The sequence below is a fragment of the Chionomys nivalis genome, chromosome 8, assembly GCF_950005125.1.
Source record: "Chionomys nivalis chromosome 8, mChiNiv1.1, whole genome shotgun sequence".
Classification (NCBI taxonomy): Eukaryota; Metazoa; Chordata; class Mammalia; order Rodentia; family Cricetidae; genus Chionomys; species Chionomys nivalis.
In genome coordinates this window covers 43,909,970-43,933,769 of record NC_080093.1, presented here as the reverse complement: position 1 = coordinate 43,933,769, position 23,800 = coordinate 43,909,970, and the positions used below count along the sequence as shown (strand labels likewise).

At 37.0% G+C, this 23,800-nt stretch overlaps 2 protein-coding genes across 2 annotated transcripts; both read left to right on the top strand.

The window, feature by feature from the left end:
- The first annotated feature begins 6,899 nt into the window (after positions 1-6,899).
- Positions 6,900-7,826, top strand: LOC130879533 (olfactory receptor 5B3-like). The gene has a single exon (XM_057778161.1). It carries the CDS (start codon positions 6,903-6,905, stop codon positions 7,824-7,826), a length of 924 nt encoding a protein of 307 aa, XP_057634144.1. The 5' UTR covers positions 6,900-6,902.
- Positions 7,827-17,216: 9,390 nt separating this feature from the next.
- LOC130879323 (olfactory receptor 5B3-like) lies at positions 17,217-18,170 on the top strand. Its single transcript, XM_057777664.1, has one exon. It carries the CDS (start codon positions 17,217-17,219, stop codon positions 18,168-18,170), a length of 954 nt encoding a protein of 317 aa, XP_057633647.1.
- Positions 18,171-23,800: the final 5,630 nt, after the last annotated feature.

Genomic DNA, 23,800 nt, shown 5'->3' with positions numbered 1-23,800 from the left:
AGTAGAAAGTACTAAGGGATTGTCTAGATTAATCTGTGTCCGTAGGGGATGACCTTGATGTATTGGAAGGCTTGGGCACTGTGGATGACATCCTTCTCTTGTAAGAACATAGAAATGTAAGGACATGGAAATGTAAGGACATAAAAAATTTTTCAAAAAGCATTGCTTGGTCAGGAGCTGGTTGAGACACCAGCTTTGAGCTTTTCGCAAAATCACAAGAATTAGCTGGAAAAAACCAACTGTTTCTGACAGCTAGCCACCTAGCTTTATTGTCTAGACAGGAGCAGAAAATAACTGCTTGGAGGGAGGGCAAGGGGCATACACAGAAGCAAAAGTAACCACTTAAAGGAGGAAGAGGGTATATAGAAATAGTTCATACGCTGTACCCAGCAAAGCTAACCTCCTTGATTCTGGATAAACTTGCGATTAATGTGAGAATGAATTTCCTGTAATGATAGTCTATAACCTGGAATTGTGACCCAAATTAAGTATCTAACCTTTAAGTTGCTTTTCTCAGTATTTTCTGTTACAGTAACAGGAAAGAAAGCCAAGATAGGGCACTGTTGTTGGGGTTCTGTCCTGCCATGTCCCAAAGAAATCACACAGAGGTCTACATTAGTTATAAACTTGTTGTCCCATTAGCTCAGGCTTCTTATTAACACACACACACACACACACACATACACACACACACATAGCTTATATTAGCCCATTATTCTTGTCTATGCTAGTCATGTGGCTCATTACCTTATTCAGCAAGGCAATCACATCTTACTTCTTCTGTGGCTGGGTCATGACTCCAGACTAGGACTTCCTTCTTCCCAGAATTCTCCTGTTCTCATTGATCCACCTCTACTTCCTATCTGGTTGTCACACCTATACTTCCTGCCTGGCTACTGGCCAATCAATGTTTATTTAAAATATAACAGAATACAGATCATTGTCCCACACCAGGGCACAATAATGGAAGATGGCACAGTGAATGGGCAAGTGGAAGCTTAATATCTCTCATGAGTATAGATAAAAATTCCTCAACATGTTACTTACAAACTAAATCAAGAAGTGTATTAGAAAAAGTACTTGTCATGATCAAATGGGATATTGATATGGGATTCCCCTCTGTATGCCATGAATATGTTTTATTACCATTGTCAAATAAATAAGCTGCTTTGGTCTATAGCAGGGCAGAATATAGCCAAGCTGGAGGAAATATATAGAAGTAGGTGGAGTCAAAGAAAAGCCATGTAGCAGATGAAGGAGACAGGTGCTAAAAGGAACCTTACCAGTTGACCACAGCCTTGTGGCAATACAAAATAATAGAAATGGATGGGTTAATTTAAGATATAAGAACTTAGGTAGGAACACACCTAAGCTGTTGGTCAAACAGCATTGTAATTAATATAGTTTCTGTGTGATTATTTGGGTCTGGGTGGCAGGAAAATGAATGAGCAGTCTCCAGTTGCAGGAAATGTCCCAAAAATTAATAAAGCAGAGATTCTAGAATTAAATCTGTATATCCATAGCCACGTGTTGCTTGGCTGTTTCCCAAGAGAACACATGGCAACTTCAATGAACGAGACTAGGAGACTAAGATATCTATATGAAGAATAAAACTATATAAACCTCAGCTTTCCAACTACAACATTATCTTCAAAATAAATAAATGAATTAAAAGAAAGACACAAGCTATGAAAATACTAAAGGAAAAAATAGGGGAGACACTTGAGAACACTACACTGCAATGAATGGAATGTTTTCAGTTTTTTAATTGTTCATTTAATAATTAAAAACAAATGACAAAACAAATAGAAACAAACAAAAATATGACTGTTTGAACATAGAAAGAACCTGCTTTGCAAAGAAAATAGCCTACAGAATAAGAAAAAATTACAAAATAAGAAAAAATAGCAAATTGTACATCTGTAAAGGTATTTCTGATTTTCAGAAATATAATTACACAGTTCATAGAAAACTGATGAATGCGGGCTATGGTGAGCTGCCTCTGTGGATAAAGGAACTGCTTTTCAAGCCTGATGGTCTTTGTTTAAATTCTTGGACCCATATGCAGGAAGGAGAGAACTGGCTTCTACAAGTTATTCTCAAAGGTCTATACACAAACATCATAGATGGGTAAATAAATACATAATAACACATAAATGTATTAAAATTTTTTAAAAAATATTGGTCAATATAAATTAGCATATATTTTTGTAAAAAGTGAAACACAACATTCTGTATAGTACTATAAAGAACATTACATAAAAATAATCAAGAATCATTGATATTATAGCAAGTTACAGTTGGCTAGGAACAAGAAGCTGAGATGTGTTATTGGGCACAAAGGTTACTATAGATAACAATGATGTATTACGTTTTTGGAAAGACTAGAAGAAATGAAAATTCTAGAATGAAGGACTTTGAAAGTTTTTACTTAGACTAGAAGAAATGAAAAGAAAATTCTAGAACAAAGGATTTTGAAAGTTTTTTATCATAAAGAAATAATGCTTAAGCAGACAGGCATTCTTAATCTACATTGAACTTTTACTAAAGACATTATGTATAGAAATATTGTACATGGTACCTCATTTAATATGTATGACTTTTATATTTTCATTTATCTACTAAAAAGGAAATTTAACTTCTAACATACAGAAACTAGTTTGCTCCCCCAGGTTGGTTAATTGCTTTTCTCTTAAGAAGACAGGATGCACATCTTCAGATACACTCTAGGGGAACTCTCCAGAGCTCTCTAAGTGTCTATAATTCTCTACTTCTCTATGCACTAGCCTCTGAAGTCCCAATGTGACACACCAGGGGACACACTGCTTGCTATTATCATCAGATGTTTATTTTCTGAATGGCAGTCATTGTTAACACATGCAGGTCTTTGAACTAACCTGAGGAAAGTAAGCTGAAGGAAAACACTCAAAAAATCCCATTGATTAACTCCTATCTGGCAAATTCTTTATGGGTTTTATTACAGACTTCTGTTTTTTATATACAGACACAACCTGTGAACTATGGGAAAGGGGTAATCTTGTCTGGTTTCCTGTAGTATGTATTCATTATAAGGAGGTAAGTGACTCTTCCTAAGGATGAGGAATAATACATGGTGAATTCAGAGCTAACTCTTTGCAGAAGTTCTGTCTTACCCTCTTCTTTTGGACAAGATTGAAACATTGATTGGGAGATAATGCTCTTCTACACTGTAAAGATTTGTCACTTGTATTAGTTTAATAAAACACTGATTGGCCAGTAGCCAGGCAGAATGTGTAAGTGGGGAAACCAGAGTAAGAGATTCTGGTAAGAGGAAAGGCAGAGATAGAGTCTTCATCCAGAATGAGAGGAAGCAAAATGAGAATGCCCTACTGCAAAAAGGTACCAAGCCACATGGCTAAATATAGATAAGAATTATGCATTAACTTAAGTTATAAGAGGTTGTTAGTAAAAAACCCAAACAATAGGCCTAACAGTTAATAATTAATAAAAGCCTTTGTGTGTTTATTTGGGACTAATAAGCTTCCATCTACATTAGTGAGAAGTGTAATTCCTGAAAGGAAATGGGCTGTGTATACCTACTGCAAGTTACTTGAAAACAGTTGTTTAAAAAGAGTTTTGAGGGCTAAAACAATTTAAAAGCTAAGGGTTTTTCTTCTAAAACTGAGTCTAGGCATAGATGTCAAAATACTGCAGGAGACAATGATTCATATAATAAGTTATTCTCAGAGTATAAAATGTAATTTTGTTGATGTAGCTTTATTTTCATCACTATATGTTAAATTTACTTGGAGATTAAAAACAATCAAAATATAAAAACCCAGAAGATAAAATAATCTTTCTGTATACAGATAAAGGATTAGAAATAAGCAAATATTCTCTCAACCACATTTTAACACCTATGTTATGAGCTCAGGCTCATTGCTGGATGAAAGCTTTAACTCTTGTATCTTGAGTGTTTTTCATACTGCTTACAAAAACTGAGATTACCATTAACTTCTTAGTTTTTATTTTTTTCCTACAAATAATGTAGGAAACAGTACTTTCATTTCTACTTTTCACAAACACTCACTCACACAAACACACCCTTTGTAGATAATATAGCAAATGATAGAAGGTATCATATGACATAGGACTGGCAACTAAAATGTTTTCAGGGTATATGTACATAATTAAAGTGGACAAATGCTCATGTAAATAATTACAGGGAAATAGCAGAGTGAATAGTCTTCCAAATATGTGAAGCCAAACAAGAAAGTTTAAGTATCGTTAGACCATAAGAACACTATTTCTCTGAGATAAACAAAGCTCATATGCTAGGAACTTGGGCTCCAGAATCTCTGTTCTTTCTGTGGGGTGATGTTCAGTAAAAAAAGTAAAACTAAAAATTAGCAAAAAGAGGAATGTATTACCTAAAGTTATTGATTATAATAATGAAACTTTAAAAAAGAATGGTGGCAAACATTGATATTCTTAGAGTAAAAACAAATAAGATTCATGACAAGGCACAGAAAATCCCAGGGACCCAAATGCAGAAAGGGCAATTTGGAGTAAAAGTTTTCAAGATTTAAACTTACTCAGAACTAAAGCCCTGTATGCTATCTTCATATAGTAATGACAATATCAGTAGTACTCACTAAGGCTTGCTTATTAACCATTTTCTTGCCGGGCAGTGGTGGCGCAAGCCTTTAATCCCAGCACTCGGGAGGCAGAGGCAGGCAGATCTCTGGGAGTTCGAGGCCAGCCTGGTCTACAAGAGCTAGTTCTGGAACAGGCACCAAAGCTACAGAGAAACCCTGTCTCAAAAAACAAAACAAAACAAAACACAAAAAAAACAACAAAAAAAATTTCTTTTTTATAATTTTTATTGATTTTATTGAAGTATACATTTTTCTTTGCTCCCCTTCCTTACTTACCTTCCTCTTCCCTCCCCTTCAACCCTCTCACATGGTCCCCATGCTCCCAATTTAATCAAGAGATCTTGTCTTTTTCTACTTCTCATGTAGACTTGATCCATGTATTTCACTCTTAGGGTTCTCATTGTTGTCTAGGTTCTCTGGGATTGTGAAATTACAGGCTGGTTTTCTTTGTTTTATGTCTAAAAGCTACTTATGAGTAAGCACATATGGTATTTGTTTTTCTGGGTCTGGGTTACCTCACTCAGTATTATGTGTTCTAGCTCCATCCATTTGCCTGCAAATTTCAAGATGTCGTTATTTTTTTCTGCTGTGTAATACTCCATTGTGTATATATACCATAATTTCCTTATCCATTATTTGGTCAAGGGGCATTTAAGTAGTTTCCACGTTCTGGCTATGACAAACAATGCTGCTATGAACATAGTTGAGCACATGTCCTTGTGGTATGATTGAGCATTCTTTGGGTATATACCCAAAAGTGATATTGATCTCCAAAATATAAAAGGACCTCAAGAAATTGGTCATCAAAAGAACAAATAATCCAATAAAAATGGAGTATAGACCTAAACTGAGAATTCTCAACAGATAAATCTAAAATGACTGAAAGACATTTAAGGAAATGCTCAATATCATTAGCCCTCAGAGAAATTCAAATCAAAAGAACTCTGAGATTCCATCTTATGCCTATAAGAATGGCCAAGATCAACATTTATGGCAAATTATGCTGGAGAGGATGCATTGCCTTTGATATACTATTATACTTTCACAATAATACCCCAAATAGGTCTTTATTTTGTAGATGGCTATACGGTGTTTAGAAGAGTTAGGTACTTTCTAGGTAGTTATTGGATGATCTCATAAGAACTTGAGCTCTCTGTGTTTTAATGTTTTTTTTTTTTTCATTATAAACTGCTTCTGAGGTTGAACACTTTTCTAACATATCTGTAAGGTCAAAAAATCTATTATGTACAATATTTAGAAATATTGATTCAAGATAAAGCCTTAGTTGAACTAATCATAACTTCTTGGTTCTGGTTATATCCTTATCAATGTATGGAGATTTGCTACATTAAAGGCATGACAATGTGTGTGCCAAGAAAAGTTAAAATGCAATTAAAGCTTATTACTCCATTCAGAAACTTTTAGTACTCAGAACAAACATTTCACAGTTTTGGAGAACTCATTTACTTGATTTTTAATGAGAACAACTATATAGTAACCAAGATTATATTTAAATTATAATTAAATTATAATTAAAATTAATATATATCTTAATTACACTCAGTTCACTGAAAATAAACAGAAGAAAAAATATTCATTATAGTTAAGATAAATTATTTTAGATCATTAGTTTGCAATGGGTGAAAATATTCAAAACAGAAATTGGAAATTATGTTATTCAAATATGTAGGAAATTTTTATCTCTTTTGCTTCAAAATTTAGATGGATGTAGCAATTTATCAAAGTCATTATGTCATTGACAGAGAACAGGATGATTCTATAGTTTTTTTTAGCAGAGCAGCCAGTAATGTTAGTTTTACAGAGCCCGAGAAAAGTGAACTGGCACATAGATAAATTAAAATGAATCATTTCACACATTTATTAAGCTTTCTGCATCTGGTTAACACACACATAAAATTTATATAAATAATTTTTATTTTGGTAGAAAATGAATTAAGATTTTACAGATTATAATTCCTTTAAGAACCCATTCTTAAAGGTTTTTAAAAAATAATTCTATGTGTATTGTTGCTTTACCTACATGTATGTCTGTGCACCATGTATGTCTCATGCTTGAAGTAGCTAGAAGAAGGTGTCAGATCCCCTGGTACTGGAATTACAGACAGTTGTGAACTCTCATGTAGGTGCTGAGTCCTTTGGAATAGAAAGCCAGTACTTAAACTGCTGAAACATCTCTCCTGCCCCTTATTTGTCTCTCTTTTTAAAAATTGTTTAAGGCCTCCTGTTGACTAACTGATATCATTGATGGAGAACAATACAGAAGTGACATTGTTCATCCTGCTGGGACTCACCAATGACCCACATCTGCAGCTTCCCCTCTTCATCATCTTCCTCCTCATCTATACCATCACCCTGGTGGGGAACCTGGGGATGTTCCTATTGATTCTCTTTGACTCTCGGCTTCACACCCCCATGTACATTTTTCTCAGTAACCTGTCTTTAGTGGACTTTTGTTACTCTTCAACAGTCACTCCAAAGGTCATAGCTGGATTCCTTTCAGGAGATAAGATCATGTCCTACAATGCTTGTGCCTCTCAGATTTTCTTTTTTGCAACCTTTGCCAATGTGGAGAACTACCTTTTGGTCTCAATGGCCTATGATCGCTATGTAGCAGTGTGTAAGCCCCTACACTATGTCACCACCATGACAACAAATGTATGTGCATGTTTAGTCATTGGCTGTTTTATCTGTGGTTTCCTGAATGCTTCCATCTATACTGTGAATGTATTAACTCTCTCCTTCTGTGTGTACAATGTGGTCCATCATTTTTTCTGTGATATTCCAGCAGTCATGCTTGTATCTTGCTCTGATAGACATGTCAATGAATTAGTTCTTATTTATATGGCCAGCTTCAATATTTTTTTTGCTCTTACACTTATCTTAATATCCTACACGTTCATTTTTACCAACATTCTAAAGATGAACTCTGTTGCAGCATATCGCAAAGCTCTCTCTACTTGTGCCTCCCATTTCACAGCTGTCTTCATTTTCTATGGGACTATCATATTCATGTACTTGCAGCCCAGCTCCAGTCACTCCATGGACACTGACAAAATTGCATCTGTCTTTTACACCATGGTCATACCCATGTTGAACCCTCTAGTCTACAGCCTAAGGAATAAGGAGGTGAAGAATGCATTCACAAAGATTGTATTGAGGTCAAAGTAATGCTGAAGCTTTAATTTTAACTTTTTGGGATACACACCATCTGGAATAATTTCTTTCTTCTTAACTCTATGCTGAATCACATATTTCCCTGCTACATTGAATTCAATAACTTGAAGTGACATTTTTATCCCTGCAATGTGTGTTCCTGTCAAAAAGGTGACGTTTTGTTCAGAAGAGTGAAACCTGAATAAAATATGTGTGATAAATTTAGGATAGTTTGTGAAAAACCTAAATTATTACATTATCATAATTAATCACTTTTTATGCAATATTTTCCTGTTACATCAGTATAAATCTATTATACAGGTGCATAGAGCAAACAGTTAAAGGGAAGACTTATACAAACGGAGGTCAGAAAATTTCCAGAATAAAATGTAGCATGAATTTGTGTTATATGCCTACCTTTGTGTTCATTTAATTGTGCTAATTTCATAGAGATATCCAAATGAACATAGCAAACATTTAATGTTTGTTTATTGACTAGAATCTGAGGTTATATTTAAAGAGTTCTACTTGAAACAAGCAGAGTTACTTTAAAAGTGTCAGTTTTCCTCATCATCTAACCCAAGGAGTACTGATCTGGATAAACTAGGAAGTTGTGGAAAAAGGAGTTACCTCCTTCTTCAAATTAGATATTTTTTAAATTAGTTATTAAGTGATATTTATCCCCTTTTTTCTCCCATGCCTGCTCATTTTCTCAGTTTCCAAGAATACAATAATTATAGTTCTTCCTCATCATTGTCAGGTATTTGAGCTCAAGCTGATTCATTCAACTCTACGTCCTGACTGTTTATCATAGAACTGGTTCAACATAGGTCTTACCATCTTTCCTAATCTCATGAATTTAGAGCAAAAACAATGAATCTGCAAAGCTTGGCAGATTACTCAGTGAATAAAGAGCTTGCTGTACAAATATGAGTTTCAATCCCTAGCACTTACGTGAAATCTGATAAGTATGCCCAGTATCTGGAATACTGGGATATTATTAACATAACTACTGCATATAATTTTAGGAAGAACCCATGTTCTACTACTGAGTAAGAGTTCAAAAGAAATAAAATGAGTTTGGAATTTCTTACAGTGGTTATCATAACACTCAGGGAATGGAAAGAAAATATAAATGTTCTCAGCTGACGGTACAATAAAGAAAATACAGTACTCAAATATTTTATATATAATAATGATCCATACAAATATTCAACATTAATGTGACTGGAGATCAATATGGCTTAATCAAGGATGGGGAGAATATGGAACAGAAGATGGTTAGGTAAATGAAGGGTGTGTGAAACCACCAGGTAGAAACCTACTTCTTTTTGCTTCAATTTTTTTCCTTTTTTTGAGATTGTAATATAATTATATCACTTATTACTCCTCTTTCCTACTTCCAAACTTTTACGTATACCCCTCTCTATTGTCTTGCAAATTCATAGCCCATTTGTTATTCCATGCATACATGAGTGTATATATATATATATGTTTATATTCCTAAATATACCAGTTCAGTCCATTTAATGTTACTTGTATGTATGTTTTCATGCCTTGGTACTGGATGTCAAATTGGGAAGCTGTTCCCTAGGTAAAACTACTTTTATGATCCCACTTTTTCTCAGGTGCCTATAGTTCTTTGAGTAGGCTTGAGGCATTATGGGTTTTCTATGTCCACTTTGGCATGTTCATTGGTGTTATAGTTTTTCAGTTCACATTTGACCAGTCATGTAGGTGATGCTTCATGCATGTAGGTTTTGATGTTACTAGGAGACAGAATCTCAAAGCAAACTCCCTGATTCTGTATCTTACACTCATTCCACATTCTCTTCCACAATGTTTCTGAGACTTAAGGGCGTGAGTGTTTTGTATATGTATCTACTGGGACAGGGTTTCACAACTGTGCATTTTTATTGATTATGGTTCTTGGCCTTCATGGGAGGAGACTGAAGGGGAATAGCAGGATGCAAGTGAAATCATATGGAAAATAGCAAAAGGGGGAACTTTAGGGTGAAGATAGAGAGATAGAAGAAAGAGAGAGGTGAATAAAATAACTATTAAGAAGTCTGAAAAGTCATAAGAAGCCATATTATTAATTATTTACTCAAACAAAGCCTACAATATTCATAATTATATATCTATATACCTATATCTATCTATCTATCTATCTATCTATCTATCTATCTATCTATCTATCTATCTATCTATCTATCATCTATCTATCTATCGTCAAAAACACTTTTTTTCATATGGGTTGACAATGGTTCCTCCAACCAAAGTCTACCTAACAGAAACATTAATACTAGGAATGAAAAGCCTTCTTTTGAGTTGTTGGACAGGAATATTCAAGAGACACCCAAACCATAAATCTGCTGTTGTTATCCTTCATTGCACCCCAGGTGTGGAAAGATAGTAACTATTGCTGGTATTTATGCACTTCAGAAACAGAGACCATAAACCCCTGATCTAAAATGGACCTGAATATCCCCCAGACTAATTTTCATCATACCAGAAGGCAGCATGGCACTGAGTTTTGACCCTACTGCATGTACTGGCTTTGTGGGGGCCTAGCCGGTTTGGATGCTCACCTTCCTAGACCTGGATGGAGGGGGGAGGATCTTGGACTGCTCACAAGGCAGGGAATCCTGACTGCTCTTTGGACTGGAGAGGGAGGGGGGAGAGGAGTGGAGCATGGGGAGTGGGGGAAGAGGGAGGAAAAAGGGAGGCGGGGAGGAGGCAGAAATTTTTAATTAAAGGGGTAACCTCATCCATTGCTGGTGGGACTGCAAACTTGTGCAACCACTTTGGAAATCAGTGTGGCGGTTTCTCAGAAAAATTGGGATCAACCTACCCCTGGACCCAGCAATACCACTCTTGGGAATATAACCAAGAGATGCCCTATCATATGACAAAACCGTTTGTTCAACTATGTTCATAGCAGCATTATTTGTAATAGCCAGAACCTGGAAGCAACCTAGATGTCCTTCAATGGAAGAATGTATGAAGAAAGTGTGGAATATATACACATTAGACTACTACTCTGCGGTAAAAAAACAATGACTTCTCGAATTTTGCATGCAAATGGATGGAAATAGAAAATACTATCCTGAGTGAGGTAACCCAGACTCAAAAAGAAGATCATGGGATGTACTCACTCATAATTGGTTTCTATCCATGGATAGGGGCCACTGAGTCTATAATTTGTGATCCTAAAGAAGCTAAACAAGAGAGTAAACCCAAGGAAAAACATATAGTTGTCCTCCTGGCTATGGGAAATAGACAAGATTGCCGGGCATAAAAATTGGAATCTTGGGGGTGGGGTGGGATGGGGGTGTGGGGAGATGGGAAGAGAAAAGTGTGAAGTAGAGGATGAGGGGAACTTGGGGAAACGGGATGATTGGGGATAAAGGATGGTTGGATAGGGGAGCAGGGAAACTCATATCTTAGTTAAGGGAGCCACCTAAGGGTTGGCAAGAGACTTGAACTTGGAATGGCTACCAGGTGCCCAGGGCAATGTCCCCAGTTAGTTCCTTGGGCACCTGAGGATAGGGAACCTGAAATGAACCTATCCTATAGCCATACTGATGAATATCTTGCATATCACCATAGAACCTTCATCTAGTGATGGATGGAGATAGAGACAGAGACCCACACTGGAGCACCGGACTGAGCTCCCAAGGTCCTAATGAGGAGCAGAAGGAGGGAGAACATGTACAACGAAGTCAGGACCACAAGGGGTGCACCCACCCACTGAGACAGTGGGGCCGATCTATTGGGAGCTCACCAAGGCCAGCTGGACTGTGACTGAAAAAGCATGGGATAAAACCTGACTCTCTGAACATGGCGGACAATGAGAGCTGAGGAGAGGCCAAGGACAATGGCATGGGGTTTTGATCCTACTTCATGTTCTGGCTTTGTGGGAGCCTAGACAGTTTGGATGTTCACCTTCCTAGACCTGGATGGAGGGGGGAGGACCTTGGACTTTCCACAGGGCAGGGAACCCTGACTGCTCTTGGGACTGGAGAGGGAGGAGAAGAGGAGTGGGGGGAGGGGGAGAGGGGCGGGAGGAGGGAGAGGGAAATGGGAGGCGGGGAGGAAGCGGAAAATTTTTTTTTCAATAAAAAAAATTAATAATAATAAAAAGAAAAAAAATGAACGTTTCAAAAGGATGGAGACAACCAAGAATCCTATCCAGATATGATGTCTATAACCCACATAAAATACCAACATTGCATAGTAACTCCAAGAGTGCAATAGTGACAAGAATACCTTGGCGGTAACCAACAATTTTCTAATTGTACTTGAGACTCTGTCAACAAGAAGGATAACATTCCTGGGTTTCTTTTCTATTTATATTTATTTATTTATTTATTTTTTGAAAAAAAAATTTCTGCCTCCTCCCCGCCTCCCATTTCCCTCCCCCTCCTCCCGTCCCCCTCTCTCTCCCCCCACTCCTCTTCTCCTCCCTCTCCAGTCCCAAGAGCAGTCAGGGTTCCCTGCCCTGCATTCCTGGTTTTCAAATCCTAGATAACCACTAAGTGCTAGTTAAGTTATGGTTGTTGCAAGAAAACACTACAACTCCTAATTCACTCACTAAACCAGCATAGTCCCTAACAACAATACATAAAAAATTACCTGAGACCCACAGGTAAGTGTAGAAACCTACTTGTTTATAACCCAATGAGAACCTACAAGCAAAAAGAAGGAAGCTTTAGAGGGTATATATCCTGTGTTGCTAAATAGTGTGGCTCTTAAAAACTTGAATTACAAAATTCTCAGGACTGATTGTGAAATATTGCCTTATGAATTTTTGGTCAGAGAGTCTGTTTGAGGCCCTTAAAGCAATACAGACTCTTGTTATTCCTCTTGGTTACTCAGTATAAATAGTGGATAAGACTTTATTGCTGAAGATAGCATTTTCATTTGTAGTAACATAAAGAAATTAGACTGAAACTGAGCACCACAGTTCTAGATGGTGCCAGAAGCCTTCAGTTGTCTTCCATAGCTGTGAAAACAATGAACAACAATACCCAGTTACCAGGCAAGATACATTGGTACAAACATAGATTGGCTATGGGGGTAACTTAAAGTCCTCTGGATTTGAAGCCTATTCTAAAAAATGGAATTCATGTATGACACTACCAGTATAATAGAAAAAGAAAAAAAATGACTGAGGAGGTCTTGGAGGTCAATAGACTGCTGATGTTTTGCTAAAATGATATGGTGACAAATCACTTTCTAAATTTTTGTTTTTACAACAGTAGAAAAATATTACACCTCAGCCTTAACCTTAGAAAAATGCTACTCACTGCCTTAATCATGTAAACTTCTTTTTGCTATGAATGATGCTGAATAAGGAGTCTTATGATTGCTAAAGTTGCTAAGAATAAATGACATTGAGTTTTCATCTCTAAAAAGGGCATTTGTTTCACTCATTCAAAGGCTAAGAAAACATCACAGAGAAAGAGGCAGAATGTATGTGAGTGCCAGAAAACAGAAAGATTTGGAAAGTGTCTTCAGAATATGGCATAACCATTGCAATTGTGAACTTACAATAGCTGTGGCTTCCTGAACTTTCTTGCACTGAACTGGACCTTTCAATGTCTGTATGGCTAGAGGAGGGTTTCATAGGACTCTACACTTCCCTGAACTCTTGGCTATTGCTGGATTCTGGGGAATAGACCATCATATTCTTCAGTTGTGTACCCAATGGTGAGTCCTACAGGCACCAATGGATCGTTCCAAACTTAAGGCTACACACATAGCCTCTGGTCAAACTCAATGAATCCTCAAAGTCATGAATGTGAAAAAGAAATTTTTGGGAGTCAGAAGGTGAAGGAAGACAAGTTAGAATGTGGTGAGAGTAATAAGAACACATAATATACAATAATTAGTTTGTCAAAGAATAGATTTAATGAAACATAAAACAGAAAAGAAAGGTCTCATGTTTTCTTATTAATTTACATAATTTCATTTATCAGTTAAAAACCTTAATTTAAAAATATAACAACATTTTTGGTCCCTGCAGGTAGGTTAATTGTCTCTTCCCTAGAAAATCTGGATAAGAATTCTTCAAGTAATCTCATGGGGAAATCTCCAGAGTTCACCATATCTGTGTAAGTCCCTCAAGTTCTCCTCGCCCTGGCCTCTAAATCCCAACATGACTCCAAATCACATTGTTTAGAAAAGACATCCTGCAGGAAATGACTCATTGGACATCATTAATCATCTGAGTGAATTCCCTGTGAATAAAAAAATGCCTTCTACTTACCTGAAGTCTTGCTGTGAACTTTTAGCCTGCATCAAAGAAATTTCCAAATATAAAAGTTACATTGATGGGCTTTTCTACTATCAGTGTATAATGACTATGCAAAATAATGAGTTTCATTAAGACATTTTCTAAATGGATATAATGTACATTGCTCATACTTACTGCTAAGTTACTGATATTTGAATTACACCATCTTTGTAAATAGCTACCTACTCCTTATCACTTGCCAAAATACTGCATGGTATAAGAGAAGAAATTGTATCATACCCATTTTACCAATAAGGAGCAGGTAAGTGATTCTTCCCAGGGAAACAAAATTGAAAGAATTCATGTTGATTTGAAACTTGATCCATGCTTGTGTTCTTCTGCAATTTTCTTTGTATTAGAGAAGTTGGAGTACCTATAATAGAATTATGGAAACATTATGCAGCTAATCTTATAACTTTAATATTATTCTGTATTGTATGTTGTTTTGATTTTCTCAGAATGTTTTGCTTCTATATTATGTTTTCACTTACATGGGAAGTGAAATTCATACAACTATAGGTTGCCTGCATCTAATATAAGTTATATGAAAATGAGATATTCAAGACTATTTTTTTAAAAACGCTGAGATGAGAGTAAGAAACAAATGTCTTAATATATGTCATAGAGACTTCATTAGTTTATTTTATAAATTATGGTTCTTTCAACCGCTAAATACAGGCAGGCTGATAAAGGTTTTATGCTCTATATAACCTTTCTTCTCATTGCAAGTTAAAACAGATAAAAATGAGAAAAGTAGAATGAGACTTTGCCAAACTGTAAAGGGTTATAATAAGTTATGAACTAATAAACCTTGAACTTAATTTAAAAGTTATTTTAATCTCATGCTTACTTTTGGGAAGTTGTTTAACATTTTGAACCTGGATCCTATCCTATGGTTCCCGTGTAACTTCTGAAATCCTAAGTTTCCTTGCTAATGTATAAAGTAATACCTAAAACACACACACACGTGCTCACGCACACGCACATACACACACACACACACACACACGGGGTGGGGAGAGATTTATAAACAACTCCTTCACTAATGTTTGTAGCAAATGCTAATTGTGATCATTTGTGTTAAAATTGGGTACCATGATATCTTCAAGGACAGGCTAGTAGTTGAACTTGTTAAAGATTCTTGATAAAGATGGTGGTGAAACAAAAAAAAAAAAAAACAAAACAAAACAAAAAAGGCCGGGCGGTGGTGGCGCACGCCTTTAATCCCAGCACTTGGGAGGCAGAGACAGGTGAATCTCTGTGAGTTTGAGACCAGCCTGGTCTACAAGAGCTAGTTCCAGGACAGGCTCCAAAGCCACAGAGAAACCCTGTCTCGAAAAACCAAAAAAAAAAAAAAAAAAAAAAAAAAGATGGTGGTGAATAATAGTAGTCAATTTGGGGTAGATGTTCTACCAGGGTTTTCAAAACAGAAAGAATGTTTGAAATAATATTTTTGCTGTAGAAGTACAGTTTCAAATAATTGTTTTTAAAACTATAGAGCTTTGAAATAAACAGATCTGTGGTAAATACAATTTACCACTGATCTGTGATTTAGCCTATTTTACAACACTAATAAAATAAAAAATGGATTTTAAGAGGTCATGGCTCTTACAAAAGTGAAATACAGACTTCAAGGAATTTTAACACATTTTATACGAAAATATAAAAAGACAATGCTATTCTTTGAGTAAAGGCAGAGAAACCCTAGAGAGCATTAACATTCAGTGGCTGGAATGTGGGAGAAAAGACAAAATCGAGAAAAAAGTTTCAAGACTTCAAGACTGACATGCAAGTGAATCCCTGCACTAAATTTAGTATTTGTCTTGCTCTAACTAATGTGAAGTCCCATGCCCCATCCTAATACTAGCGTGATGGCATCCAGCACACTCCTGTCATATGTGTTTTATGTACTGAATTAAAATTGGGTTTTACATATAGGTGACTGTCTTTATTCTGTGGATGGAAAATGATGTTCAGAGAAATGGAGCTACAGTGACTCCAATATAGAAAGCAATTGCTCAAATATTTGTCTTTTTCAGGAGTGTCTCTGCCAAACCACTTGATTCATTCACACAGAAAAACTATATTTTCAGGTTGACCTCATTCCCGTAACTCCAACTATCCCTCCAAAACTACTGTTCACAAGAGTTAAACACCTCAATAAATTCATAAGTTTATGATGTAACTATGAATTCTCAACACATAAAGATATTGGTGATGGTGAAAATCTGTCTGAGATGGTGAAGATTAGCCATCATCATCTCCTTGTTTGTTTGACTTTTGTTATGAGATAATATTTTATGTATCTAAAGCTAGTCTAATTAAGAAATTTTAAATTCATTAAGAACACTTTTGCTTTTAAGAGAAGTATCATTTTCCTTTGGAGTTTTCTTTTTGTATTTGCAATGAAAGGAAATTGTATGGTGAAAACATGAAATTACTACTTGGTCAGTCACTTTATTAATTCACTATGAAAATGTAAATACTGACTTCCATGAATGGTGATAAAAGAGTAATTATGAATTCAGGTGGTTGGATGCAATTTAAATTCATTTCAAACTGAGAATTGAGAGACACAGAATCATTTAATGGTTGGCATGAGTCCAAAGAAAACAGTGCCAATCAATAGTTTAGTAACTAGAATAAGTTGCTCAATCTCCTGTACATTATAATTTACATAAAAGTGACAACCGAGCAAATTTATATATTCTTAAGAAGAGGCAGTAAACACATTTCAAAAATGTTCAAACAGTTCTTAGGTGAGCTATATGGGAGTATCAACTGTTTTAAGTTCAAGAGAGATTATTTGGCAAAAGATTCAGCCAAACAAGTAATTTCTATTAAATTATTAAATTGTCAACATCTCAATTTATAAAGTTTAAAAATTGTGTACACTATCTATTAGGATTCTTCATTTTGTAGAATAAATAGCACTATATAATTAGTGCATTCAACTTGATTCTGAAGTCTGGGCTTTCTCTGAAGAAGTTTAAGGCACAAGTCATATCTCAATGGCTTCTAGACATAATTTACAATTTTCATATCATTTTCTTTTATGTTATTTCCCTCTAGTTCTTATGCCACAGAGAACTCAGTGATCTCAAATGAGCTGGATGGAGAACAGGACAGAAGTGTCATATTTCTTCCTGTTAGGACTCACTAATGCCCCAGATCTGCAGCTTCCCCTTTTCATCACCTTCCTGCTCATCTACACCATCACCGTGGTGGGCAACCTGGGGATGATCCTGCTGATTTTCCTGGACTCTCAGCTTCACACTCCCATGTACTTTTTTCTAGGTAACCTGTCTCTGGTGGATTTTTGTTATTCTTCAGCTGTTACTCCAACAGTGATGACTGGACTTCTTATAGGGAAGAAGGTCATGTCCTACAATGACTGTGCTACACAGATGTTCTGCTTCACTGCCTTTGCCAGCGTGGAAAACTACTTGCTAGCCTCAATGGCATATGATCGTTATGCAGCAGTGTCTAAGCCTCTACACTATTCCACCACCATGACCCCAAGTGTGTGTGCATGGCTGGTCATAGGCTGCTATATCCTAGGTTTCCTAAATGCTTCCATCTACACTGGAGACGCATTCAGTCTCTCCTTCTGTGAATCCAATGTGGTCCATCATTTTTTTTGCGATATTCCTGCAGTTATGGTTCTTTCTTGCTCAGATAGACATATTAACGAGCTGCTTCTTGTTTATGTGGTGAGCTTCAATATCTTTTTTGCTATCATAGTCATCTGGATATCTTACATATTCATTTTTATTACCATCCTACGAATGCGCACAGCTGCAGGACATCGCAAGGCTGTATCTACCTGTGCCTCCCATTTTACTGCAGTCTCTATTTTCTATGGGACAGTCATCTTCATGTACTTACAGCCCAGCTCCAGTCATTCCATGGACACAGACAAAATTGCATCTGTGTTCTACACCATGGTTATTCCAATGCTGAACCCTGTGGTCTACAGTCTTAGAAACAAAGAAGTCAAGAATGCATTATTAAAGCTAAAGAACACATTAATATTTTGGAAAGAGACTAATCTTTAGGAAAATTTCATTTCTACACTATTTGGAATGCCAACCATGGATTTATTCCTCTCTGATCTTTTATATCTTTGAGTTTCATTTGTGGTCCATTTTGAAGTTTTAAGGTGATTGTTTTGGTATATGCAGTGACTGATTTCTGCTAAAACAGGACACTATATACCTAGAAAGACATAACTGAAATACAATAGCTAATGTGTCTGGAGGTCAAGATCCCAAAACCCTCATCCACGCTGATATATTCACTCATCTTGCTGGTATATTTGTCACATGTCAATGAAAATGTAAGACAAATACTTAAAGAAGTCCATGAAATAAATTTATACAGGTCTCCCACGATACAGACACACAGGGCTATGCTGATTTTATGGGGTTAAATATAATATGGTTACTGTAGAAGTTATTTCTTTTTTTTTCTTTTATTTATTTTTTATTCTTTTTTAATTAAAATTTCCACCTGCTCCCCGTTTCCCATTTCCCTCCCCTCCTCCCAAATATTGCCCCCTCCCCCCACTCCCCTCTCCCTATCCCCACTCCTCTTCTCCTCCCCCCACACCATTCCCCCTCCCTCTCGATACTGAAGAGCAGTCCAAATTCTCTGCCCTGCGGGAATACGAAGGTCTTCTATCTACGTCCAGGAAGGTGAGCTTCTAAACAGGCTAAGCTCCCACAAAGCCAGTTCATGTATTAGGATTGAAACCTAATGCCATTGTCCTTGGCTTCTCATCAGTCTTCATTGACCGCCATGCTCAGAGAGTCCGGAATCAACCCATGCTTATTCAGTCCCAGACCAGCTGGCCTTGGTGGGCTCCTAATAAATCAGTTCCACTGTCACAGTGGGTGGGTGCATCCCTCGTGGTCCTGATTTTTTGCTCTTGTTCTCCCTCCTTCTGCTCCTCATTTGGACCTTAAGAGCTCAGACCGTTGCTCCAAATTGAGACTCTGTCTCTACCTCGATCCATCGCCAGATGAAGGTTCTAAGGTGATATGCAAGATATTCATCAGTATAGGATAGGGTCATTTCAGGTTCCCTCTCCTTAGTTGCCCAAGGTACCAGCTGGGGACATATTCCTGGACACCTGCGAAACCCTCTAGAGTCAAGTCTCTTGCCAACCCTAAGATGGCTCCCTTAGATAGGATATATACTTCGCTGCTCCCGTATCCATCCTTCCTATATCCCAACCATCCCAATCCCCCGAGCTCCTCCCATCCTCCCCTTCTCATGTTTCTCATCCCATTTCCCCTTTGCCCCATGCCACCTCACCCGCAAGTTCCCAGTTTTTGCCCTGCAATTTTGTCTACTTCCCCCTCTCCATGCGGATGACTATATGATTTTCTTTGGGTTCACTTTCTTATTTAACTTCTATAGGATCACACATTATATGCTTAATGTCTTTTATTTATGGCTAGAAACCGATTATGAGTGAGTACATCCCATGTTCCTCTTTTTGGGTCTGGGATACCTCACTCAGGATAGTGTTTTCTATTTCCATCCATTTGCACGCAAAATTCGAGAAGTCATTGTTTTTTACCGCTGAGTAGTACTCTAATATGTATATATTCCACACTTTCTTCATCCATTCCTCCATTGAAGGGCATCTAGGTTGTTTCCAGGTTTTGGCTATTACAAACAATGCTGCTATGAACATAGTTGAACAGATACTTTTGTCATTTGATATTTGTTTATGTATTACCAAATATTTTTTATATATAAACCATACAATTAACTATGGTTATTCAAACTTTCTAGTAGAATACATATACTACCATGTTTGCCAAAGTAAGTAGAGCATCTTCAATATAATAGTATTAAATTAAAGAGTGTCCACTGTTCTTGCAGAGGACATGAGTTTGGTTCCTGCCATCAATATTAGGTAGCTCACAGCCTTCTGTAACTTCACCTTCAGAGTATCTATTGGTCTCTTCTGGCCTTCATAGGTATCTGCTCACATGCGATTAAAATATAATGTTCATAATTTTATTTTTAGTGCTCAAGGAGTTCATTAGTATATAAAATCAACCTACAAGATTTTGTCTCCATGTGTAATTTGTTATTCTATTCATAAATTAATAGTTCTCAAAATTCTAGGATATTATTGATGCTCCAGTTAGTGCTGGGTATACACTGTAAATTGTGAATCTCTGTAGTAACCTTTATTTTATGCAAAAAGCAGCATTTTTGATGATGATTAAGATACAGTTACCTTTGGGTATAAGGATAAGTATTTAGAACAGAGTTGGAAGCTACATTGATTTAGACAATCAAAAGTAGTAAGTTCTGCTGTGGTTCTATGATCTCTCCAACCTTAGGTTCTTGACTGATTTTACAGTATCCGTTGTAAGTTTTCTCCTCTTGAGTAGACCTTAAGTCTATTGAGACCCTGTTGGTTGCTCCCAAAATACTTGTGTCAGTATTACAAAATTACAAATGTCTTTCAATTTGGTCTTCCTTTGCAGCTTACATAGTACCTTCTGATACTATAAAAGCTTGTCCTTAGGGAATAGGCTTTCAAGTCACCACCAGCTTTATTTCTCCAAGTTCTGTGTTTGAAGTATATGGTATCTTCATTAATAAGGTCTTACTTTCACATTCTAGGAAACAGAAATAGCTTATAGTGTTTGAGGGAATCTCTTGGAATCCTTAATGGATAGCTGAAAGGGAGATTTTCCATATCCAGCCCTAGGGTTTTGTTAGTCCATTCTGGAGGGATCATTATTGTCCCATGTGGGCTAAGTTTTTCTTAAACAACACACACACACACACACACACACACACACACACCCCAAGAGCTATGTGACTTCTTTGAGGAATATTCTTTTATTTCTTTACTATATCAGATAATTATTTTTTATGTTTTTTATTGATTTTGTTGAGCTATATTTTTTTCTGCTCTCCTCACTTCCTCTCCCCTTTCCTTCAACCCTCTTCCACAGTCTCCATGCTTCCAATTTACTCAGGTGATCTCGTCTTTTTATACTTCACATGTAGATTAGATCTATGTAAGTCTCTCTTAGGGTCCTCATTGTTGTAAAGTTTGTCTGGGGTTGTGATTTGTAGGTGGGTTGTCTTTTATTTATGTTTAAAAACCTCTTATGAGTGAGTACATATGATAATTGTCTTTCTGGGTCTAAGTTACCTCACTCAATATGTTTTCTAGTTCCATCCATTTGCCTGCAAATTTCAAGATGTCATTATTTTTTCTGCTGTGTAGTACTCCACTGTGTAAATATAACACATTTTCCTTATTCATTCTTCAGTCAAGGGAAATGTAGGTTGTTTCCAGGTTCTGAATATGACAAACAATGCTGCTATGAACATTGTTGGGCACATGTCCTTGTGGTACAATTGAGCATCCTTTGGATATATACCCAAAAGTGGTATTACTGGGTCTTGAAGAAGGTTGTTTCCTAATTTTCTGAGAAATTATCACACTGATATCCAAAGGGGCTGTACCAGCTTGCACTCCCACCAGCAAGGCAGGACTGTTCCCTTTACTGTACAACCTCACCAGCATAAGTTGTCATCAGTCTTTTTGCTCTTGGCCATTCTTACAGCTGTAAGGTGGAATCTCAAAGTTGTTTTGATTTTCATTTCTCTGATGATTAAGGATGTTGAGAATTTCTTTGAGGAATATCCTTAAGAACAGAAAGAGTGGCTCTTCTTGTGGCAAGAGGCCTGGAGACTTTGATCCACTTGACAAGAACTTGTGGACAGTTTACTACATAATTATGGGCATGAGCCCAGGAGCATGTGTGCTATGTGTCCTCCTTGATTTCACTATGCTATCCCTAATGCTGGCCTGAATGAGTCACAGTAGATTATGAAGCTTAATATTACATATTTGTATAACTTTTGGGAAGAATGATTTTAATCATAAGAGCTTTAGAGAAATGCTATTAAATAGACGGTATCAAGAGTTAATGGGAACATTTCAAGGAATAGGAAACAAAGCAGAAACATAAAAACCCACTGTCCTTAGTTTTAATAGCTATGCCAATACAGTAAGAAGTTAAGGGAGATAGACATAAGGATAAGGAACGAGCAAGCAATTATTAAGGGTAAGTTCCAAGTTATGTTGCTTATAGGATAAATGGGAAAACCTGGTATGCTCCCAGAGGGGATAGAGAAGTTCAAATTGTAGAATGTATTGATACAAAATTGTCTGGTGAGTTGACTGTGAGAATCCAGATCCTACCACATGTAAAGATTAACCACAAGAGACAAAATTGTCTCTCACTTTGCATGATGCTGTAACAACATGTGCCCACTATTCTATTTGTAGGTGAGCCTAGTTAAAAATACTTCCTTTGTAGCTTACAAATCTGCTTATACTTCTGAGGACCGAGATACAGATCAGAAAGATAATGGCTATCTGTGGGAGAGTTGAGGGAGAAAAGGGGAAACTGACAAGGAACAAGCCAGCAATTATTTTAACCATTTTTCGAAACTTAAAAAGTAAAAACTGTTTGTAAAACTGTTTAAATATCTTTAAAGCTGTATAAATAAGAGGAATGCTCAAGCTATCTGGGACCACTTCTTTGAACGTCATCGGGTGGTTACAGTCTCTTCTTGGCACCAGCTCCACAAGACCATCCCAGGTCCTTGAACCTGTCTGAAACAATGTCTACAGTACACACACACACACGAGTTTGTATGTTATCTTACAAAATAATATTATTCTCTGTCATTTTCAAATATCTGTAGTCCTATTTACCTCTCTTCCCTTTATCTTTCTCTCAATTACCCTCCTCTCACTCTCCAGTTAAGTCCCTGTTGTGATTTCCCCATTTCCCCATTTGTAGCACCTGCATCCTATTATTCACCTATCTAGGACTCCCAATGTGATCTTCTCAATAGTCAGGACATCTTTCCTCAAGGGCTGAGATGTCCCATTGCAGCTCTGGCCTCCAAAGCCATCCTATTGCAGGTCTAACCGCTCCAGAGCTGTCCTATTACAGTTCTAGCCCCCAGAGCTGTCTGTTGTGGCTCTACCCCCTTAAGAGTTGTCCTATTATGGCTCTATCCCTTACCCAGAGCTGTTTTATTACAGCTCTAACCACCCAAGCTGTCCTATTGCAGTTTAAGCCCTCCAGAGCTGTCCTATTGCATCTCTAAGTATATCCTAGCTTCCCAATAAGTCAGGATAGCCCATTCCCACTTCCAAAACTCCAAAATTAATAGAGACATCTCATTGCCTGGACTGTCACCCAAAGTTCTTCTGTATTGTTGGGGCATCCAATCTTCAGCCCCCAGGCCCATAGTATTCAGCAGACTTTTCCATAAAGGAGGAAATTTCAAAGACAGTTCCACCTATATTGGCAGTTTGTCAGTAATTGTCTTCTGTGTCCTGCAGACTGTCTGGCAGACTCTTTTATGAAGCAGGAACCCCGAAGGATCATCTCACCTTTAGGCAAGTTCAGCAGTCATTTTTCTGTAGATCCCACATGTCCAGTTTATAAAGCAGACCTTCAAGAAGTCCAGGCAAGAGCAGGTTTTTGCCCAAATGGCTAACAAACTCCATGAGGAGCCTCTTCAATGCCCATCATCCTCTTGAAATAGATTTGTGGTTGCACAAGTTTGCATTCTCACCAGCAATGGATGAGGGTACCCCTTACTCCACATCCTCTCCAGC